This window comes from Zalophus californianus, chromosome 1 (genome assembly GCF_009762305.2).
Source record: "Zalophus californianus isolate mZalCal1 chromosome 1, mZalCal1.pri.v2, whole genome shotgun sequence".
NCBI lineage: Eukaryota > Metazoa > Chordata > Mammalia > Carnivora > Otariidae > Zalophus > Zalophus californianus.
In genome coordinates, this window is record NC_045595.1 from 178,391,446 (window position 1) to 178,410,765 (window position 19,320).

General features: G+C 32.8%; 1 protein-coding gene across 6 annotated transcripts in view; it reads right to left on the bottom strand.

The window, feature by feature from the left end:
* Nucleotides 1-19,320, bottom strand: part of CADM2 (cell adhesion molecule 2) — a 1,065,941-nt gene that overhangs the window by 646,413 nt on the left and 400,208 nt on the right. Inside the window, exon 1 of one of the 6 annotated variants that reach the window (XM_027585368.2) lies at nucleotides 14,914-14,937. The exons of the other annotated variants lie outside the window; for them this stretch is intronic. Within the exon in view, the coding sequence (XP_027441169.1) occupies nucleotides 14,914-14,929 (16 nt within the window). The 5' untranslated portion in view covers nucleotides 14,930-14,937. Of the gene's footprint in view, nucleotides 1-14,913; nucleotides 14,938-19,320 lie in introns of those variants that run through there. 6 annotated transcript variants of the gene reach the window in all.

Sequence of the window (19,320 nt, forward strand, 5' to 3'; positions counted from 1 at the left end):
TGTTAGCTGTAGGATTTCAATTGACTCTAAGTTCCTTAAGCGTCATTGTGAAATTAAGCTGCCCACAAAGAGAGGTAATAGAATTCCTGTGTAGAGAAAAAATAACTTCACTTTATTCTATACTGGCCAGAAGGTATCTGGAGAATTGTTTTAAATTGGGGGCTACTTTAAAAATTGAATAAGCTAAAGGTCATCAGTGGAAATGTTATTAGAATTAGGAAGCTACATGCTCTGCCTAAAGAAGAAAAGACAGAGAACTCACAGCAACTCTGTTGAAATATTCAAAAACTGTCAGGTAGAAGACAAATGAAATTTATTTTCTAGACTGCAAAGAACAAACTAAGATATTGGTAATTTTTTGTCTCAGTATGAATTAAAAATTGGTAATTATTGTAACTGATGTTTCCCATATCACATAGCTACGTGTCTGCATGAATGGAAAAACTTCAGATTATCATCTATTAGGAAAGTTATTGCAGCAATACCAAGTGGGAAAGCAATTGTATGAATGAAAAGGATTTCTATAGTCTTTTTCTTATACTTTGAATATTGGATTTGGACATTGAGATTTAGCTTAAAATAAGAACATTTCTTGATAGATTAGGACAGAATATAATAAGGTACGCTTACCTAGCTCAATCCTATAATGAATATTTAAAAGTGCAATTCCAAAGTCCTTGCATCTTTATTATTTTATCTTTTTACGCTGTTTTGCAGAAATGTTTCTGTTCTACCAACAATTTAATGTCTTTTCTTTACAACTCCCAATTTTTTCTTTTTCCAATGATAATATCCTTCCAAAAATGTGATGGGCAACTTGTAAAAATAGCTTTTATGTCATTTGTAAGTGTACAAACAGAGACTGATATTTCTTCTCTCAAATTAATTGTAGAGGAAATTCTTTCATAGTGTTGGATTTGAGAGTGATCCAGTCACAACTTCACCAACCTTTTGATAATCAATATTAATGCAACTAATCCAAATGGCTAGGGAGAGATTATCATCTCCTTCCAGCCCAACCCACATGTGTGGGTAGTAAAAGGAGCAAATCACATCCTCAGGCAAAGAATACATAAACAAATACATAATTGATCTGTATTTAAAGGGATGAGAGATTATGCTCCCCTGAGACCTACCTGCCTGGTTGGCATTTAAACCCAAAGACTTTTACTGTCTTTATCAAAACCAACATAATATCATACAGTACAGTATAATTCCAGTTGGTATCATCTGTCTTGTTGAATCTGGACTATTCATTTTCCTTTAAGTATACCATTTACAAACAAGGTTCAAGTCCTTACTTTTACCTGAAAGGCACTCTACGGTGCTTGTCATTCATTTCAGCCCTCCTATTCTAAGAGAGTTTGCATCAAGCTGGGCTAATGGATGTATAAAGGCATCAATAAATAAACAAGGCATGTGATTTTCTTCTTCAGTGCCTTAGAAAGGAGAGAAAAACAAACAAACAAGCAAACAAAAAACAATAAAAAAATTCATGGTTGAAGAGCAATTAATTAAGCAAGTTAGGAACACTGACAAAGAACTAGCCAATGATTTTAAAGATTATGTGTTTTTAAAATGAAAGTAAAGTGGGGTGCCTGGGTGGCTCAGTCAGTTAAGCATCCAACTCTTGATTTCAGCTCAGGTCATGATCTCTGGGTCCTGGGATTGAGCCCCATGTGGGGCTTAATGATTAGCGGGGAATCTGCTTGAGATTATCTCTCCCTCTCCCTCTTCCCCTCACATGCTCTCTCGTTCTCAATAAATAAATAAATAAATCTTTAAAAAAATGGAAGTAAAGCCAAATAGCCTTGATTGCTTCTTCAGAGGGAAATTAATAAACTCTTTTTTTAATACTTTAAAAAATTATTTCTCTGAGTCTAGTATAATGTCTTACATTGGATTATTTGTTGAACATTAACATTGTATGAACATTCTCTTGAAAACAAATGTGTAATCTAAAGCTTTGTAATTTATTTTTCATTTTAAGTACTTTTCACATCATCTTTTTTATTCCTGCTGACAGACCTTTAGACAGGTTTGATTTACTATGCCAAATGCAGCTTCAGAAATCATAATGCTGACTCATTCTTTTCCTTTACAAGAATTTGTAAAATATGCATACATTTTTAACATTTACTTGCCCTTTTATCAACAATTCTCTTCAGAAAATCATTAAATAGGAAAAGTAGAAATAACATGAAATGCATTTATTGTCAAAGTACTTTGCAAATATCAAATGAATAGTCAGTGCTACATACTTGGCCTTGAAATTTTAAAGGCAACCCTTTGTTTTTCCATTTGGCTGCATGCACACTGCATGGGATCTAGTATTTTTATAATGCATAAAATCATAAAGAGGCAAAAGGGAAAATATGTTACTGGAAAATGTTGGAAAGGAGAATTGGAAAAGATAGAATATATCTTTAGTTACTGTAAATATCCTGACAAAAGAAGGATTTGAGGGACACAGATAGTAGGTTCTGAATCTAGAAGATTGGAACTTGGATTAGAATACAGAGTACATGTAGAATATTGAGCATAGATTACTGATGGAAATGCAATATATAGAATAAATATAGAAAAAAGGATCAAATGAACTAGCTAGGTCTTGAGTAGATGTGGCAGCCTGAAGGATTATGTCCTTGTCATTTCACATTAAATTAATTTCCTTATGCCCTACTCATCTCCATCCTATACAGCTGGGTTTGACAGGAATTGCAATACAAAGCACTTATGTATATATTCTAGATCCTCAGAAGATAATTACAACTTGTATTACTCTCTTAAAAGTTATTTTTCTTGTCAGGTGTTTCCAGCTTTTGTCTCAGTCTCACAAATAAATCTCACTTTTCTGCCTACCTCTTTATAATTGGTGCCTGCGTTGACCTATCTGTGCAGCTCTTGTTTTACCACTAAACACGCTCTTAGGTCACCCACAACTCCATGGCCCTCGGTGTTCCTCTAGCTCTGTAAATGTTACATTCTTTAAATGTAGATCATATTGAATCATTCAATGTTGCCCTGACATTTTACACACTACTTGTTATACTACTTGTGACATTGTATTATTGAAACAATTACATTGACCAATATGCTCTCTACTCTGTTCTGATTATGAGTACTTCACTTAACAAAATTATGGGCACAAAATGGACCTCTAGAATAATTTTTGAGTGATTAATCAACCCAATTACCATATAGTACCCTAGAAATATACCTGAATGATGTATTATGCCTGCAAGAGGGTATTCCAAAGCTTAGCTTTCAATGAAAAATACCTCTCTGTCATGGGAAATTTATCAACTCAGGTCACAGGGGAAAAGATATCAGAACTTCCATTTGTTCAGTTCCCTTAGTGGGTCTAGGTTAAGTGCTCTCATTAAAATATACCTTGTCTTAAAAGGCAATTTACTGTAAAATCTTTTCTAATACTCATTAGTTAGTACGGTGTACACAGGGAAAAAAAAAATCAAAGCACTTGATGCATTTCAAAAAGGGACCAGATGGACAAATATGATTTTTCTGTGTTTTCTTAATGGTGGAGGTGGGTTGGATGTCAATTTTGATTTGAATGATAGTTCTCCCTTTTCCTCCTTAATTGGCCAGAATCTCCTGGCTATGGTAAAGCCAGACCAGCTAAAACATCAATCGCTCTGGCAAATGTTGATTCCCATAAACAGAAATAGCATACAATGGGGTTGTATATCCCATACATTGCATAGCTTTCCTTAGTTTTCTGAAAAAAAGATATTAAAATGAGGAGTATTGTCAACTCAAAAAGATGTCATATATATTATATACATATATACCCATGCACACACACTTACACATATAAACACACATATACATATGTAGTCTTTTCCTAAAATGAATTTTTTTAACCTTTAAAACCATATTTTTGAAAGCTTTAAGAGTTGAGCAAAGAAACCAATAACTTTTTTTGAGTCTTTAAGGAAATAATCTAATCTCAGAGCAGCTCCTCTCTGGGAAAATTACTTCTGTACTGATTTTTCTTATCTGCAAGGTGATCTGATTTAAAACATTAATAGTTTCTTCAGCAACCAAAAGTGAGAATCAAAGGATCTTAGAAAACAAAGGCAAAGTGGCTATGTATAGACTCCAGAAGCTCAGGTGTTAGATCTAAGCTTCTATATTTAAATTTCAGTGTCCATAAACCACATACACTAAGTAAAATGAATAATTTTAAAAGGGGTGATGACAGAATTTTAATTATTTGGGAAAATACCAGTAATATTATGTGTGTCTCAAAAAATAGTGAACCACTACATAATTACTAAGATACAAAATTTAATTTTTCTGTATTTTATATATGAAATTACATGAAAAATACAGAACCAATGAATAGAAATTTTCATTTGAGACTTTTTCATCCAAAAGTTTGCAAATGATTTATGTTTCAACCACTCAGTTGTTTATCTGCTAGTATCAGAAAAATCAAAACAAAACAAAACACAAAAAATCTGCACCAACACACATTTACTATTTGAAAATTAAATGAACACCAACTTCAGTTAAATAAAAAGCATATAACTCTGTTCAGTAGTAATAAGGTTATATTTCTGGATAGTAAAATGATAAGAAATAGATAATTTAAATTGAATTAAAGAGATTTTATTACACTTTCATTTCATTTATACTAAATGGTATTTATTTTTCCTACATTATTTCCTGAAAAAAATAAGTTTTGTAGTAAATCTACCATGTAAAACATAATAGTTAATTATAATGTGGTAAAATGATATCAGAACCACATGAATGACTTGGGAGAAAAATCACTTTTCCAGATACCTACCCTAAATATAGGACAGTGAGCATGGTTTGTTACCTGGCCTGCTTTCCCTCCCTCTGTTACTCTCAACAGAACCTTAATTTGTGTACCTCTGTTCTAGGGACTACCTGAGACTCATTCCATCATTAACTGCTGAGCTTGCCCTCATCAAACTAAAACTATCACAGGAATACTTATTCAAGGAGATTGATTTAGGAACCCCAACTTTAGTCATAGGTATGGCCTACCCCTGGAACTGTTACTATTTGGGGGATGAGAGTAGTGCTAGAGACAAATGAATGAGGAAGACATAAATGTACTGAAAGGAATGATTTTTATTCCATTTTGGAGAAAGAGGACCCCTGGTACATACTAGATATGAATAAAGTGAGTCTTTTTGTCCCAGGTTTTGTTTGTTGTGTTTTCTGGGAAACTTGGAGATTTTCTGAATCAAACTCTTTACTCAATACATTTGCCAATTCCTCCTCTTCTCACACCTAGCCTCCCACTTTTTAATAATCTTTATTATGCAAAAGAGAGTATTCAAGGTACTTTGACTCCATTACCTATCTCCTTTATCATTGCAACCCTGGGGCATTGCAATCGCTATTTACCAGCTGAAACAACTGTAACAATAAAATTTTTAAGTACCTTGCCCACAAACATACTGCTGGTGATAATGACAGACAAGCTTTGAAAGCCTTTTCTCTTAATCCCAGCTGCAATGAGCATTCCACATGGACAAGAATGCACTGGGACACGCTCTCAGTTAAGAAAAGGACACCCACAAGCCCCACCGTCCTGCCTTGATTTCATATTCCACAGCTTGCTCAGATGCCCTGCCTCATTGCTCCCCTAGCCATATCTAACCCCCTCCACTTTCCAGATGGCGTCTCCTCCCCTTAGTGCCTTATGCTTTCTATTCTCCTTTTTTCTCAGGGATCCCATACCCCATGATCTCTGCTAGTTTATGGGAGGTTTACTGACTAAGGGCATATCCCTCAAATTAACCACCCTGCAAAATGACTTCCAAATTAATTAGCTACCTTGAATTTGCCTATGTTGCATCTCCAGGTATGGAATCACACCTGAAATACTGGTGAGCTTTGTTTCTTGCAGTCTGGTGAGCACCATGTCAAGGATGCACATAAAATATCAAATAGAAGAAAAAAAAAAAGATTCCTTCAACCAACAGCTCCTCATAAAGAAAATTAACTCCATACAACACAAGTTTTCACATGAACATTGGTCACAATACTTGTTTTAAACATAATCATTGTTAAAAACAAAAATCCCTCAGAATAAATTTGCATATCTAATTGGCTTTATTGAAAGATCCATGGATCTGTCAGCATCCTATCTAGCAAATAGAAGGGAGTTACACTGAACTAAACAAAAGAAAGTTTTTTTAAAGGCAGAGAGAAGGCATAGAAAGAAATGGAAAAAAAAGAAAGAAAAGAGACAAGAAAGAAAGGACTTTATCAGCAAGGAATTTGAGCAAGTTTGCCCTCCTAAATGGAGCAGAAGGGGTCTATAAGTAATTTCCTATAATTGACCAGGAAATTCTAAGTTGACAGGTTAAGTTTACACGCCTGGTGGGGATTGAAATGGCAGTTAGGTTAGGTATTATATCTTGGTTTACTGACTGGGCCTTAACTTAAATATTGCCATTTGGGGCCTGTGGTTTTCTTTTTAACATCATCAATACAATTTAGGATGTCTTCATTTGTCCTTAAAATGTGATTACAAATGTGACACCCAAAATCAATGTGTGTATTACTCACAGCAGAGGCTTTTTCAGAGTAACATACCCAATCTTAAGTCAAAGAGAAAATGTTGTTCATTTATACAATCTTAATGTATCCCGTTTATCAAACATGTTCTCTGTCCAAAACATAGGAACAAACCTGTAAAATAGTGAAGTGTTTCTTAAAGGGTATTTTCAGTTACAAAAAAGTCAATGTTCCACATAATTAAAAATAAATAAATTCTTTCTCCTCTGGGGGGAGGGATGAAGGAGGATCTCTCAAATAAACGGCTCTTAACATTGTGAAGCTGCCAAAAAATCAATTCTTTCCTGTGCTATTATTCATTTGATAGATTTTACTACTTCATAGCCCAACATCATAAAACAAGGATGAACATGTTATTTACCAAAATATCCATGATTAAGTTTTATTTATTTGCGTAAAGCCATAGGACATGCACTTCCAAACATTAACAAATAGGCCATGTCTGTGATTCTCCTTCCTGCTGTCAGTAAATCTATACACTCTCCCTTCCTGCTCCTTCTACCAGCAAACTTAACAGATACTGCTTTTGTTTTGGAAAATTCAGTGTATTGTTTCTTGTCTGCACTGGCTTGCAGGGTTGCAAAGAAATAAAACTTTTATCAGGGAATATAGGAAAACATTTGTATTCACCTGGATAAATAATCTTGTCCTGAAGGGAAAGGAAGATGATCAATAAATTCCACTACATTGAGATTTAAAACATATATTTATCAAAGATTATAACATAAAAAGAAAAGTCATATCCTATGGTAGGTAGCTGCTGTCTATAAACTAGTTTTATTTCCTTGAAAAACAATTTGATTTTATCCTATACATTTAAATATTTGTAAATTCTTTGATCTAGCAATATCATTTCTGAAAATTACTGTACAGTTTCACCATTTAGAAGACTTTTCAGAGAAGTATAGTTTTTAAAAGAAAAGAAAAAAAAAAAACTGAAAACAACTCAGATATTCATCCAAGACAAGAAGGAATGGATAAGTAAACTGGTAAGTTCTTATCTTCATTAAATAAAATAATATACAGCAGTGAGAATCAATTAATGAATAAATGAATGGAAAAAATCTCTAAAGTGAAATATTATAGAAAAATATGTGTTGAAGAATACATACAATATGAAATTTTTTATATAAAATTTAAGCCATAAAAAGCCTAAATATGTCCATAATAAAAAAGAAAGTAAGTGATAGGGAAAAATTTAAAAGAGTGGTTAAACTTGGGAAGAATGGAACATCAGTGAAGAAAAGTATGAGGAAATTCATTGGTATGTTTATCAGTCAACTATTTAACTTAGCTGGTGGGTAAAAGTTTATATGTGTACACTTCTATGTGTGAAACATTTTATTAAAAGAATTATTTACCATAAAACAAAAATTATTCCACAGTCTTGTACATGAAATGCTTAGAATATTACTATAGTATTTTTCTGATAATCTGCAATTTCATATTTTCTTATAACTATGCCTAAATTTACACTTGTAAATGTTGATAGTTTTACTGATGTAGTTTAACAGAATATAGAAGTACAATAAGTTCAAAACTTCTCTCTTCATTTAAAATTTTCAGATATTTGGTTTGTGTATTATTTGGTTCTTCCATTATATTATTAAAGTTAAGTCACTAATAGATAACCAATTGATGAAGGACAGTTGGAAGAAAGGCAGGCAGGAAAAAGGCTCCCCCCACAACAGGAAGCCACCCTTAAAATTATTTTACACCACCCTGGAAGGAGCCCTCCACCCTTTCCCAAGTGATAGACGGATGACAGGTGCAGGAGGGTTAATCAGCTCCAAACAGCCTACCTATAAGCCCATAAAAACCCCTAGACTTAGAAACTCCCATGGCAACCCTCTGGGGTCCCCTCTCTCTTAGGGAGCTTTGTACTATCACTCAATAAACTTTGCTCTGCTGCCCACCACTCTTCCTCTGGTCTGCCTCTTCATTCTCTTAAGCTGCGTGACCAAGAACTGTGAGCACAAAAGAAGGAAACCCTGCAACACCAATGATGTTGCAAACAAGAAGATTATTTGAGAAGTTTTATTTTCTATCATTATTTTTTAATTTCTAACAGTGATCAGCTTAGTAGACTTAAATGCATATCGCTATGCTCTAGTAAAATACTGTAACTTATCAAAAAACCTACATAATTCCAAAATGTATTGTGGAACAATTCTTAAACAAGTGTAGTTAAAATAAATACCTTGCTTTAATCACTGAATAAGATTATATACCAGGTAAATAGGTAGTAACCATGAGATAGAAAGTAGAATAAAGTTCAGAAAGCAAACTGCTTTTATACTATTTTAATAGAGCTTGATGAGGTTCAGTGCAAGCTGCCCTAAACTATGCCACTTTGGCATATTGAATAATTTTGGAATTAAAGTTGCTTAAGGGAAAAAATTTACTTAAATAAATTGGCATAAGAAGGACACTCTGACCGTCCTTTTTTTTTTTTTTTTAACCCTCCTTATTTTCCCCTGAAAGCAGAAAACAAATTCACCATGTGACAGCTACCCTCCCTGTACCTGGAAAGTAAAAGGCATCCTTATCCCCAGAGATAAGGTGTTCAGAGCCAAGAAGTCTATGTAAACAAACTCTGTTACTTCTTCTTTATTCCCTACTCCATGCCAAAACCCTTTTGTCAGTCCTTCACAAATAATTGTTTCTTTGTTTAAGAAGTATAAAATCTTCCTGTTTGGTCACTTCAGAGAGTCTCATATTTTTATGAGCTCTTATATGTCTGAAATTAAATTTATTTTTTCTTCTGTGGTTCTCTCTTACGTCAACTTAATTATTAGACCAGTCAAAGAACCCAGAAGAGAAGAAAGGAAAATTTGTGCTTGTAGACAAGCTTGTAGACAAGCTCAACACTACCCTTGATGCTCTCTTACTCTCATTTCCTTCTGTCTCCAAGAGATCTATCCACTTTTTATTGTCCTGCGTGTCTCTTGACCTACCTTTATGACTGTTGTTTACACCTGACAAAGACCTCTTTTAAGCACAGACCACCCGAGAATCTAAGCTCTTTTTTACTAATGCCACACTTAGCCTAGAATGATCTGAACTGGTTTTGGATAAAATTTACTTTGTTTTGATTTGTGTTTTCTTGCTGTTTTAGCTTGTTTTATTTTTGTTTCAGAAATAAGGAATTATCAAACATAAGTCTCCAAGAATGTGTATATTTATACAATTCTTTGAGAATGACAATGCAATGTTTCAGGATTGACTCTATTCATAATTTATCACACTTAAATTTTTATCACTGATCATAGCAAATGCAAGTGTTTGCTTAGGAGATTCCTATTTTAAGTAAGTTTCTTGTTTATTTTGTTTCTGTTTCATTTTAGGAGAAGCAGTATAGTAGTAATTATTGTTGAGGAGAGTTAAGCTTTTATTTCCTTGTTTCACAAATAATGTTGGCTGAATTGACTGCTTTTTGGTGCTTAGTCAAAGAGACCAAATTCTGTATAGCTGTTGTTGTTTTACCAGCTTTATTGTGATGATAGTGATGATGATGATGATGATTCTAATGCATTGGATGTTTTCTGAAGCTTTTTAAACTTGCTCTAAGGATTTTGAATGAATGGATTAATTTAATTCTGACAAACAACCCAGGAAGTATGCATTATTATCCCCACTTTATATATAAGGGCACTGAATTCAAGAATGTTTAAATAACTTCCTCAAAGTCACAAAGATGTTAAGTAGCAAGATCCAGATTTTAACCTAACAATGTTCCTAACCACTTGAGGTGCAGAATCCAGGAATAAAGGCATTTCTATGCCTGGTCAGAGTGGAACACTTACAGGACTCTTTGCCTTCCCTGTGCAAACCTCCATTCTCCGGAACATTATATTCATTAAGTGTCTTCAGCACAGTCAACTTCTATGAAAGTCCTTCCTGCTTTAACTACCCTATAGGGACACAAACTGTCATTTCCAGAGTTGAGCAAAAGCCAAGTAAAGAAGGTCTCCTCTTCTGCAAACTTCCAGCATTCTTTCCTTGGCTTGCCTTATGAGCCAGGTAATGGTTTTCTGAGTCTTTCTAAGATACCAGCATTTTAGAAGAGCAATGATGATCAGAAGGCCAAGGGTATGCTATTCCCTACAACACCGACCCATGTTTGCTGAGGATCCAACGTGCATCCTGCAGACCTGCTCAGGCCACTGAAAGGTTCTGTGGCAACCCAAAACTGACAAAATCAAAATTTTACTTGGTCGGATCAAATATAAACTCTCAAAACTACTTCACTATTAAAATCATACCTCTTTTCAAGCAGACTTTTGGGAAAATGCTATGTGGCTTTTAATAAAAAGGACGAATACATATAATTCTCTTTTCTAAAATACGTTCTAGCACCAAAAATAAATGGCCAACAAACACTTTATGCTTCAAAAAAGTAGAGAGAATTCAGACTTATTGGTTTGATCCTTCCACAATCAGTATCAACTTCCAAGGGATCAGACGCCAAAATCTCACAGACCCAGTACAAAATGAGGTATGGTTTTCATCAATTACATGTAATGCTTAGTCAGCAGAAAACGTAAGAAGAGTTGGTAAGTTATCTGTATTCCCAAACCTGAAGCATGTGTCATTACAGAAATCAGTTCCAACTCACCATATAGAGCTTTGCATGCTCTGTTACTTCTTTATTTATTTGATCCATGTGCATGAGCAAACACACACACACACACACACACACACACACATGAGTTCTATGCTCACACATAGAATAAAATATATGCTACGGGTAAATACAAATATTTACTAGTAAATACCCATTCTGTTCATTTATTTAATGATTTCATAGCTCTACTCTCTCATTTCATATTTATTTTCTAAAATACTGTTTGAGGTTGGAAGCTCTTATCCTTGCCTTCTATTTTTAAGGTTATATTATTTCATTAAACAAGTATTAATTGGATAGCTATACTGTGCTATTTTAGCTTCTTTTAATTACTTAGGATGAAATTTATAGTACACTTTTTTGTAGCTCTTTATGATTTTACCCTATCTTAGCATCTGTCTTCAAAGAAAAGTAATTGATTATCTGAATCAGAAGAAAATGTGAGTTGTGCGATATCTACAATTAAAAAATCAATGATTTGCAAATATCTATACCGAATTTGATATTAAAATATGAATATATTAAGGTTTAAATGGAGTTTTGTCATCCAAGAAATTTGATATTAAAATATGAATATATTAAGGTTTAAATGGAGTTTTGTCATCCAATTTCTTGATGAGTGTGTTTGTGTTCCAATTCAAAAAGAGGGAAGAAAAATAATAGACTTGAAAAAGTATTACATATACTGATATTTTCCCAAGCATATCCTTGAGTTGAACAAAGCAGTCATACTTAATTGAAATTAACATTCTTAATAATTTAGAATTAGATCTCACATTAAATATGCATATTAAATAGCTTTACATAATATATATGCAAATTAACTTATATACTCTAAAATTGTGTTAAAATGTTAGATGTTTTATTCTGATTCATGCAATAAGCATTTTAGCTTGAAATCTACATTGATTATAGAGCAAAAATATCAACACTTGTGTTTCATATATATTAAAAAATCTTATGATTACCTCTGATATATCATTTTAACATTATCTTTAAAAAGTATCACGGTTCTGAATTATTGGTACAGGATCCCCTGGCACTTTTCTCCTGCTTCCTAATTTTCATGGGTGTCAGGAAAAACTTCATGTTCTTGAAAACTTGAATATCACTTATAATTGTAATCAATGTTTATATTTTATTTATTGTGTACTATATTAATGTCCATAAAATATTAATCTATATTAATGTTTCTCTGTATATATTATAATATAACATATTATAATATATATTAATGTGTATAGAAAAACCAAGCTGATTTATTGAATATGGGGATGAAGTTCAGTTCTACTCTTTGAAAGGGGACTCAGTACCTTGCTTATCATGAAACAACATATTTTCCAGAAATACTCATTCAGCTACTGCTGACTTCTACAAAAGATTGGAAAATAAGAATGTTTTCCAAAGCTGTCTTGCACAGAATGTGCACTTTAAAAAAGGTATCAGAGAATAAGATGGGTCATAGGAAAGAATGAAAGCTGAATGTGGCATCAACTCCAGTTATAGAATAAAAGCCACTGTTTTAATCTTTATAGTGTAACAGTTGCCAATAGTACAAAATGAATTTGATAGAGCACCAAAAACATAACAAGTTGAATAAAATGTATTTTTGTTGATAAAAAGAAAACAATCTTGTGGGTCACAATTTCTTGATCCTGTGAATTCAGATTCCTTTGAAGGGTATAATATTGATTTGTGGAGTGTCATGTTATTACTAAAAGCTATTCTCTTTACTCCGACGCTTTTCTCTTGCAAAAAAAGAAATGAGATTACACAGCTGATATCATTAAAGCAAGAGCAAAATTGCATTAAAATGCCATGTTTAAAGATTTGAACATGAAAAGCAAAGAGTTGGCTTAAATTTCTCGAGCAAGCCTAGAAACACATCTCAGAGTAAACTCAGTCAGTTCCCAGGCAAAATGAAACACCTCGCCTTTACTTTCAAAGTTATTTTTCTTCAGTTACTTAAGAAAACACAAAACATTTATTTTTACCTTAATCTAAAAATCTACAGTTAAAAATAAATAGCGTGACTACATTTAAAGAATTACAGTAGCTTAAAACCTAAGTTATAGATAGATCTAAAGCTATGTGATGATACAAGTTTTACCATATTATTTAGCTAACAGTGCTTTCTGGTCAGGAATATGTAAGCAATCTTCATGGAATTGAAATAAAATGAAAACATTTACAAAATAAATTTTTGTTGGTTTTGGATATTGAGACCATTTGCGCATCTTACTATTATTATCGCTACTATTACTATTATTTTTATAAATGTGACCAACCCTAGCTGCATGATTCTCATAATCATTCCTTCTTATTGTACTTATAATCTTCATTCAGTAACAGCTTTATAATACCACTTTATCATGCATTACCTATTATATTACATTGATGGTTGCTTCTAATAAATATTAGTCAATGGCAATGACTTCATGAAAATAAATGATTCGATTTACTTTGTATCTTTTTTGAGTATTCACCCTTTGCTACAGAAGGAAAGAATAAAGAGAAGTCTCCCCTCTTACCCAATTTTCCAGTTTTAATGAGAGAATCATGAGTATTCACTTAAGGATGTGTACAGAATACCTACTTTGTGGCAGGTGCCATGCTAGGTCCTAGGGATTTGACAGTGAACAAGATAGATATGGCTCATCCACAGACAGCTTACTGTCACACACACAAAATAAACTTATTTTAGGAAGTGAAAAGTACTGCACAGTACACTTTAGAAAAGACAAGGAAGGAAGATCTCTCTAAAGAGAGAAAATTGACACTGAGGTGCAAAGAGAGCCTCCCGCAAGAGGGAAACAATCAGAACGTTGTTGATGTGCCAAACAATTTGGCACGTTTGAGAAAGAAAAACACCAGAGTGGCTGAAGCAAAGGACAGAGTGATGTGCTAATAAGGTCAAAGACAAGGCAGAGTTGGGCCACACAAGATTTTACTTTTCATAGTAAGGGGTTTAGATTTTATATTGAGGGCAAGAGAAAATATGTTCCAAACAGGAGGGGTGGTAGAGAGATTTACCCAATTTAAAATTTCGAAATGCTCTACTGCTTTACCAACAGTGATAGAACATTTTGAACACTCTTCCATGGAAAACTAGTCACACAAAATGATTTCTGAAAAATTTAGGAGGTATAGATACCATCTTATGCTTTTGAACAATCCCAGCATTCCTTACTGTCTTAAGTACAGAACATTCCCAAACTGCCAAAAGCTGCTTAAACTTTCATATTCCCAAATAAATCTGACCTCATAATCTGGTTTTCTGATGATATCTGGTATCTGTCTCTGGGACCACACTTTGGACAATATTTATATAGAAAAAAAGTACTCAGTATTATTCAAGTGTGCTACTTCATTAGAATCACCTTGCTTTGTTTTAAAAATTCCTGTAACTATTAAAATTTGAAATTTGTAAAAACTTAGGTTCATTACAAGAATGTGCTTTATATTCATTAGTTTCTAAAAACAAAAAACCCACCAAAAACAAAAGCAAAATAAGTCACTCATAAGGCAATAAACTCTTTAAATATTTAAGAGAAAGTTCCTCTATAAACTCTTTTATATTCCATGTTCTCATTGGGCAACGTTGGCATTAAATATGGATAAAGTAATGGTTTTCATAAGGATGTCTGATATTAGGATGTTAGGATGATTTTAATTAGTCTCCATCAGCAGGATGGGTTTACCTGTGTGCTTGTCCATGTGAAGTGCATATAAATCCTGGAGCATCACCTATGAATTTAAATCAGAAAGCTCATCAACTTCTGTTGGCAAGGTGAAAGATAAAAGCCACAGAAGGTCCTCCCCAGCTTCTGTCACTAATGATAAACAGCATTAACTGCTTCTGTAGACACTAATGCTGCTATCTTGGGAACACAGGCAGCTACCATGAGAACTTTACAGCTTCGCTAATCGTACTTTTGTTTGTCACAAAACACAAAATAAAATCTCAACAAAGAAGCAATAAATATTAGCATTTATGAACAAAAGAAGGTCACATAAATATGTAGATCTCTAAATATGCAATACATTCTCCATTAACCAAATACCATGTTCATTATTATAAGCTCTTATTATAGTAGAAAGAAACAACAGAAAATAAGAGCAAATTAAATGAAAGCTGGAGCAGATTCTGCTATGTAGGAAGCCTTTTCTATTTAAAGACTTGGTGACTGTAATATAAAAACAAATACTCTAATACTGTGAAATATTTATTTGCTTAAAGGAATCTTCAGTAGAAATAATATTTTAAATGCCATGATGTCAGAAAACAAACTTTTCTTCTAGTTCATTGAAAATATTTTCTTTTTATCATTGTTTTATATGCAGATGTTTTCCTAAAATTATATTTTCATCTTAAAGGGAAAATATTCATATTTAATAAATTTAATAATATTGCTTATTAAGTTCAAACAACATGTGCACTAATTTTGATGTTTAATATAGAGATACCCAAACAATGTTAAAACTTATCAGAAGGCACACCATTATTGAACTAAGAAAAACACTAACAAGTTCAAAATAAAGAATTAACCATCATATTTATCCTTTTCCAAAATACATGTGTCTATAGAATGTGTGATATTCAACTTATTTTTCATCCTTGTAAGCAAGAATATTAAATTCCTAGTTCTTTGAATGATTTCTATTATATTCAATGGCTTCATTTTCTTTTTAAGGTTTTCCTTTTTTAATATTATATTCCTAACATGTTTTACTCTTTTTTACTCTTTTTTTCTTCTCCGCTACATTTCCAATGAGATTAATAAAATGATAGTTCAAGTAGTTCAAATTCATCAACCAATTAGTTAACTGTGCTACTAATTATACAAAAACCTTGTCTTATGGTCCCTGCTGTGAATATGTATTAAAAATATCACATTATTACTTCAGTTACTAAATCTCTTGGACTAAGTAATGTTATATTAAAACTCAAGTGCAGTTAGGTAACATGCATGTAGTTTAGGAGACATGTATGACAAACTAGAACATGTCTAGTAAGAAGACACTTAAAGCACAAAACAATCTCGTGTGGATGATCTGAATGCCAAGGGCTTGGGCATTCGTTGATAATCATTAGTTTTATTACCTGTAAAATGAGTTAATGATAGTATCTATTTCATATAGTTGCTCTGAGAATCGTTACATAGGCATATCAAATGCTTAGCATAAAAACTGATCATAGTAGGTGCCCAGTAACTATTAATTATTATAATTTACTTAGATGACTTTAAATGTGATTATTGAAACATATAAAATAATAAGAGAATAATCATAAGCACATTTATTCATTGGTGCAAATACTATATGATGACCCAGGGAACATGGCATTGAAAAATTTATAGTGGGAGGAATTAATAAAGCTAAATTATCCAAAGAAAGGAATTGGGAACTGTCTTTTTATGATTTTATAATTTATATAAATAAATATATTATTTATATAAATTGAGGAAAGAGAGAGCATGTCGTATATTTATTCTTATTAGACATGGAATCAGTTGAATTGATCTCTGATTCAAAATGTATTCCTTGGGGCATCTGGCTGGCTCAGTCATAGAGCATGTGTCTCTTGATCCTGGGGTCGTGAGTTCAAGCCCCATGTTGGGCATAGAGCTTACATAATAAAAAGATATATATAAACGTATTTCTTTTAATTTTCCTTCTTTTTTTTTTACTTTTTATTTTTAGCTTACATAATCTAAAAATCATTATTTCATTTCCTTTCTGGGAACTGAGAAGACAGTGAATTTGTCTTTATTGGGAAAGAAGAGAACACGAGATTGGAGGAAAAACTGAAGTTGTATAGTGGAAAGAACTTTAATTGCAATTAGGTTTGGCTTCAAATCCCAGCTATATGACTAAGTAGTGGTATAAATTTGGCACAGCATTTAGCTTCTCTGAACTTGAATTTCTCCACCTTGAGAATATGAATAATATATCTAAAGCACATTGTTGTTTAGGGGATTAGAGTGTATTTATTAAAGGACATAGTTAGCAATCTTTATTTGACTCATAAGAATGTCTTAAGATAAAGTTTATTGAATAAATGGATGACTATATAGTATTTTTTACCTGAAGAACCATCAGAAATATGGAAAATAACAATATGGAACTACTGAGCAAGAAATGGATATTTAGCACTATAGAGAATTTCAAGCATTAGACTCAAAAATATCTGAACATCTTAAATGTGGGCAAAGATCTCTGTATGGTAAATCTACTCAATTTATTTTCCCTCTAACCAGTTAAAATTGTCTCTAGTGATCTTTAGAAATTAGAGTGGGTAGCTATAAAGAATATAAAAACAAAATCCATACATTTTGATTAATGTAGATATAACTTGGCATATATAGCCACTAACATTATGGGACTTTATATATAGTTTCCTCCCAGACACTTTAATTTTTGGAATTCTTTATAAACAAGAATGCAATGTCTCTTATAATTCCTTGATTTTGTTATTTCCTTTTTTTTTGATTTTGCAATTTCTTTAAATAAGACACTTCTTTCAATGCACGAGGTATATAATGTCAAAATATATCTTGCATCATTTAATTTTTTTTTAAAGATTTTATTTATTTATTTGACAGAGAGAGAGAGAGACAGCAGAGCAGGAACACAAGCAGGGGAGAGGGTCAGAGGGAGAAGCAGGCTTCCCGCCGAGCAGGGAGCCCGATGTGGGACTCGATCCCAGGACCCTGGGATCGTGACCTGAGCCGAAGGCAGATGCTTAACGACTAAGCCACCCAGGTGCCCCTTGCATCATTTAAAATTAATGGGTTTTCTTAAATATTTCAGAGTTCCAATAGTGATTTCCTTTAGGACTTCTGTAGGGATTTATTTTTCTTTAACACAGGAATATTTGAGGGACTTTTTCAAAGACTGATGTGATATAGATAATGAATTGTCCAAGCACTTTTCTCTACATCCTTAAAATATTGCCATTAGGGTGGAAACAAATAAAAAGTTAAATCTATAGAACGTAGTTATTTTGTCAAAAGGTCTCTATGTGTGTGTGTGTGTGTGTGTGTGTGTGTGTGTGTGTGTGTGTATATACAAGGCATGTGTATGTATGTATATATATATATATACACACACACATATACATGTAAGATTCTTACACCATACACACACACACACATATATATGTAAGATTCTTAAAGATTAATGATGGAGAGTTGGACCAGAGATTAATGATGGAGAATTATAACATAATTAAATGTTATATATATTTAAATATTATATATAAATGTAATATATATACACAGAACACATAACAATACATATATATATTATATACATATAACAATTCTCCATCATTAATCTTTGGTCCAATTCTCCATTATTAATCTTTAAGTATCTTACCCTTATTTACATATTTGTATTCAGGATTCAGTACAATAAGTTGGCATTTCAATTACAGTTGACATCTTTTAAAAAAATCTGTCTTCCTTAAGTAACATTTTCAGTCTTAAAAAAGTTCATTATCGGGGCGCTTATGTGGCTGTGTCTGCTGAACATCCAACTCTTGGTTTTGGCTCAGCTCATGATTTCAGGGTCCTGAGATGGAGTCAATTCCGAATCTCTGCTCAGCGGGATTCTGCTTGAGATTCTCTCCCTCGGCCCCCTCTCCCACTTGTGCGTGTACTCTCGTCATCCCCCTCTCTCAAATAAATAATCTTTAAAAATTTCATTATCAAAAAATTATTTGAAAAGAAGAAGGATGTATGAAGAGAGAAATCACAACTCCTTGGAATATTAATTTTTTTTAATATTAGATCTTATTATCTCCAAGCAAAGTAAGACAGTCTATTGCTTTTTCTCCTGTCCTTTCTCCTGAAGGGGTTGGAGATTGGTTTGGGACAGATATTGTATTATAATCTCAACCAATGCATAAGGTGGGCAACTGAGACATAGGTGGGGTATAATGAGGGGTCTTTAAATAGAGAAATAATGGTGAATGACATTTTCTTCCATATTCATCTGTCTATATCTAAACTCTGTAAAAATCATTAGAAATGTATTATCTTTCCTATCGGGATAAAGTATGCCCTGCTTGAATAAAAGGAGGCATGTAGGTATTTATTTTTAAT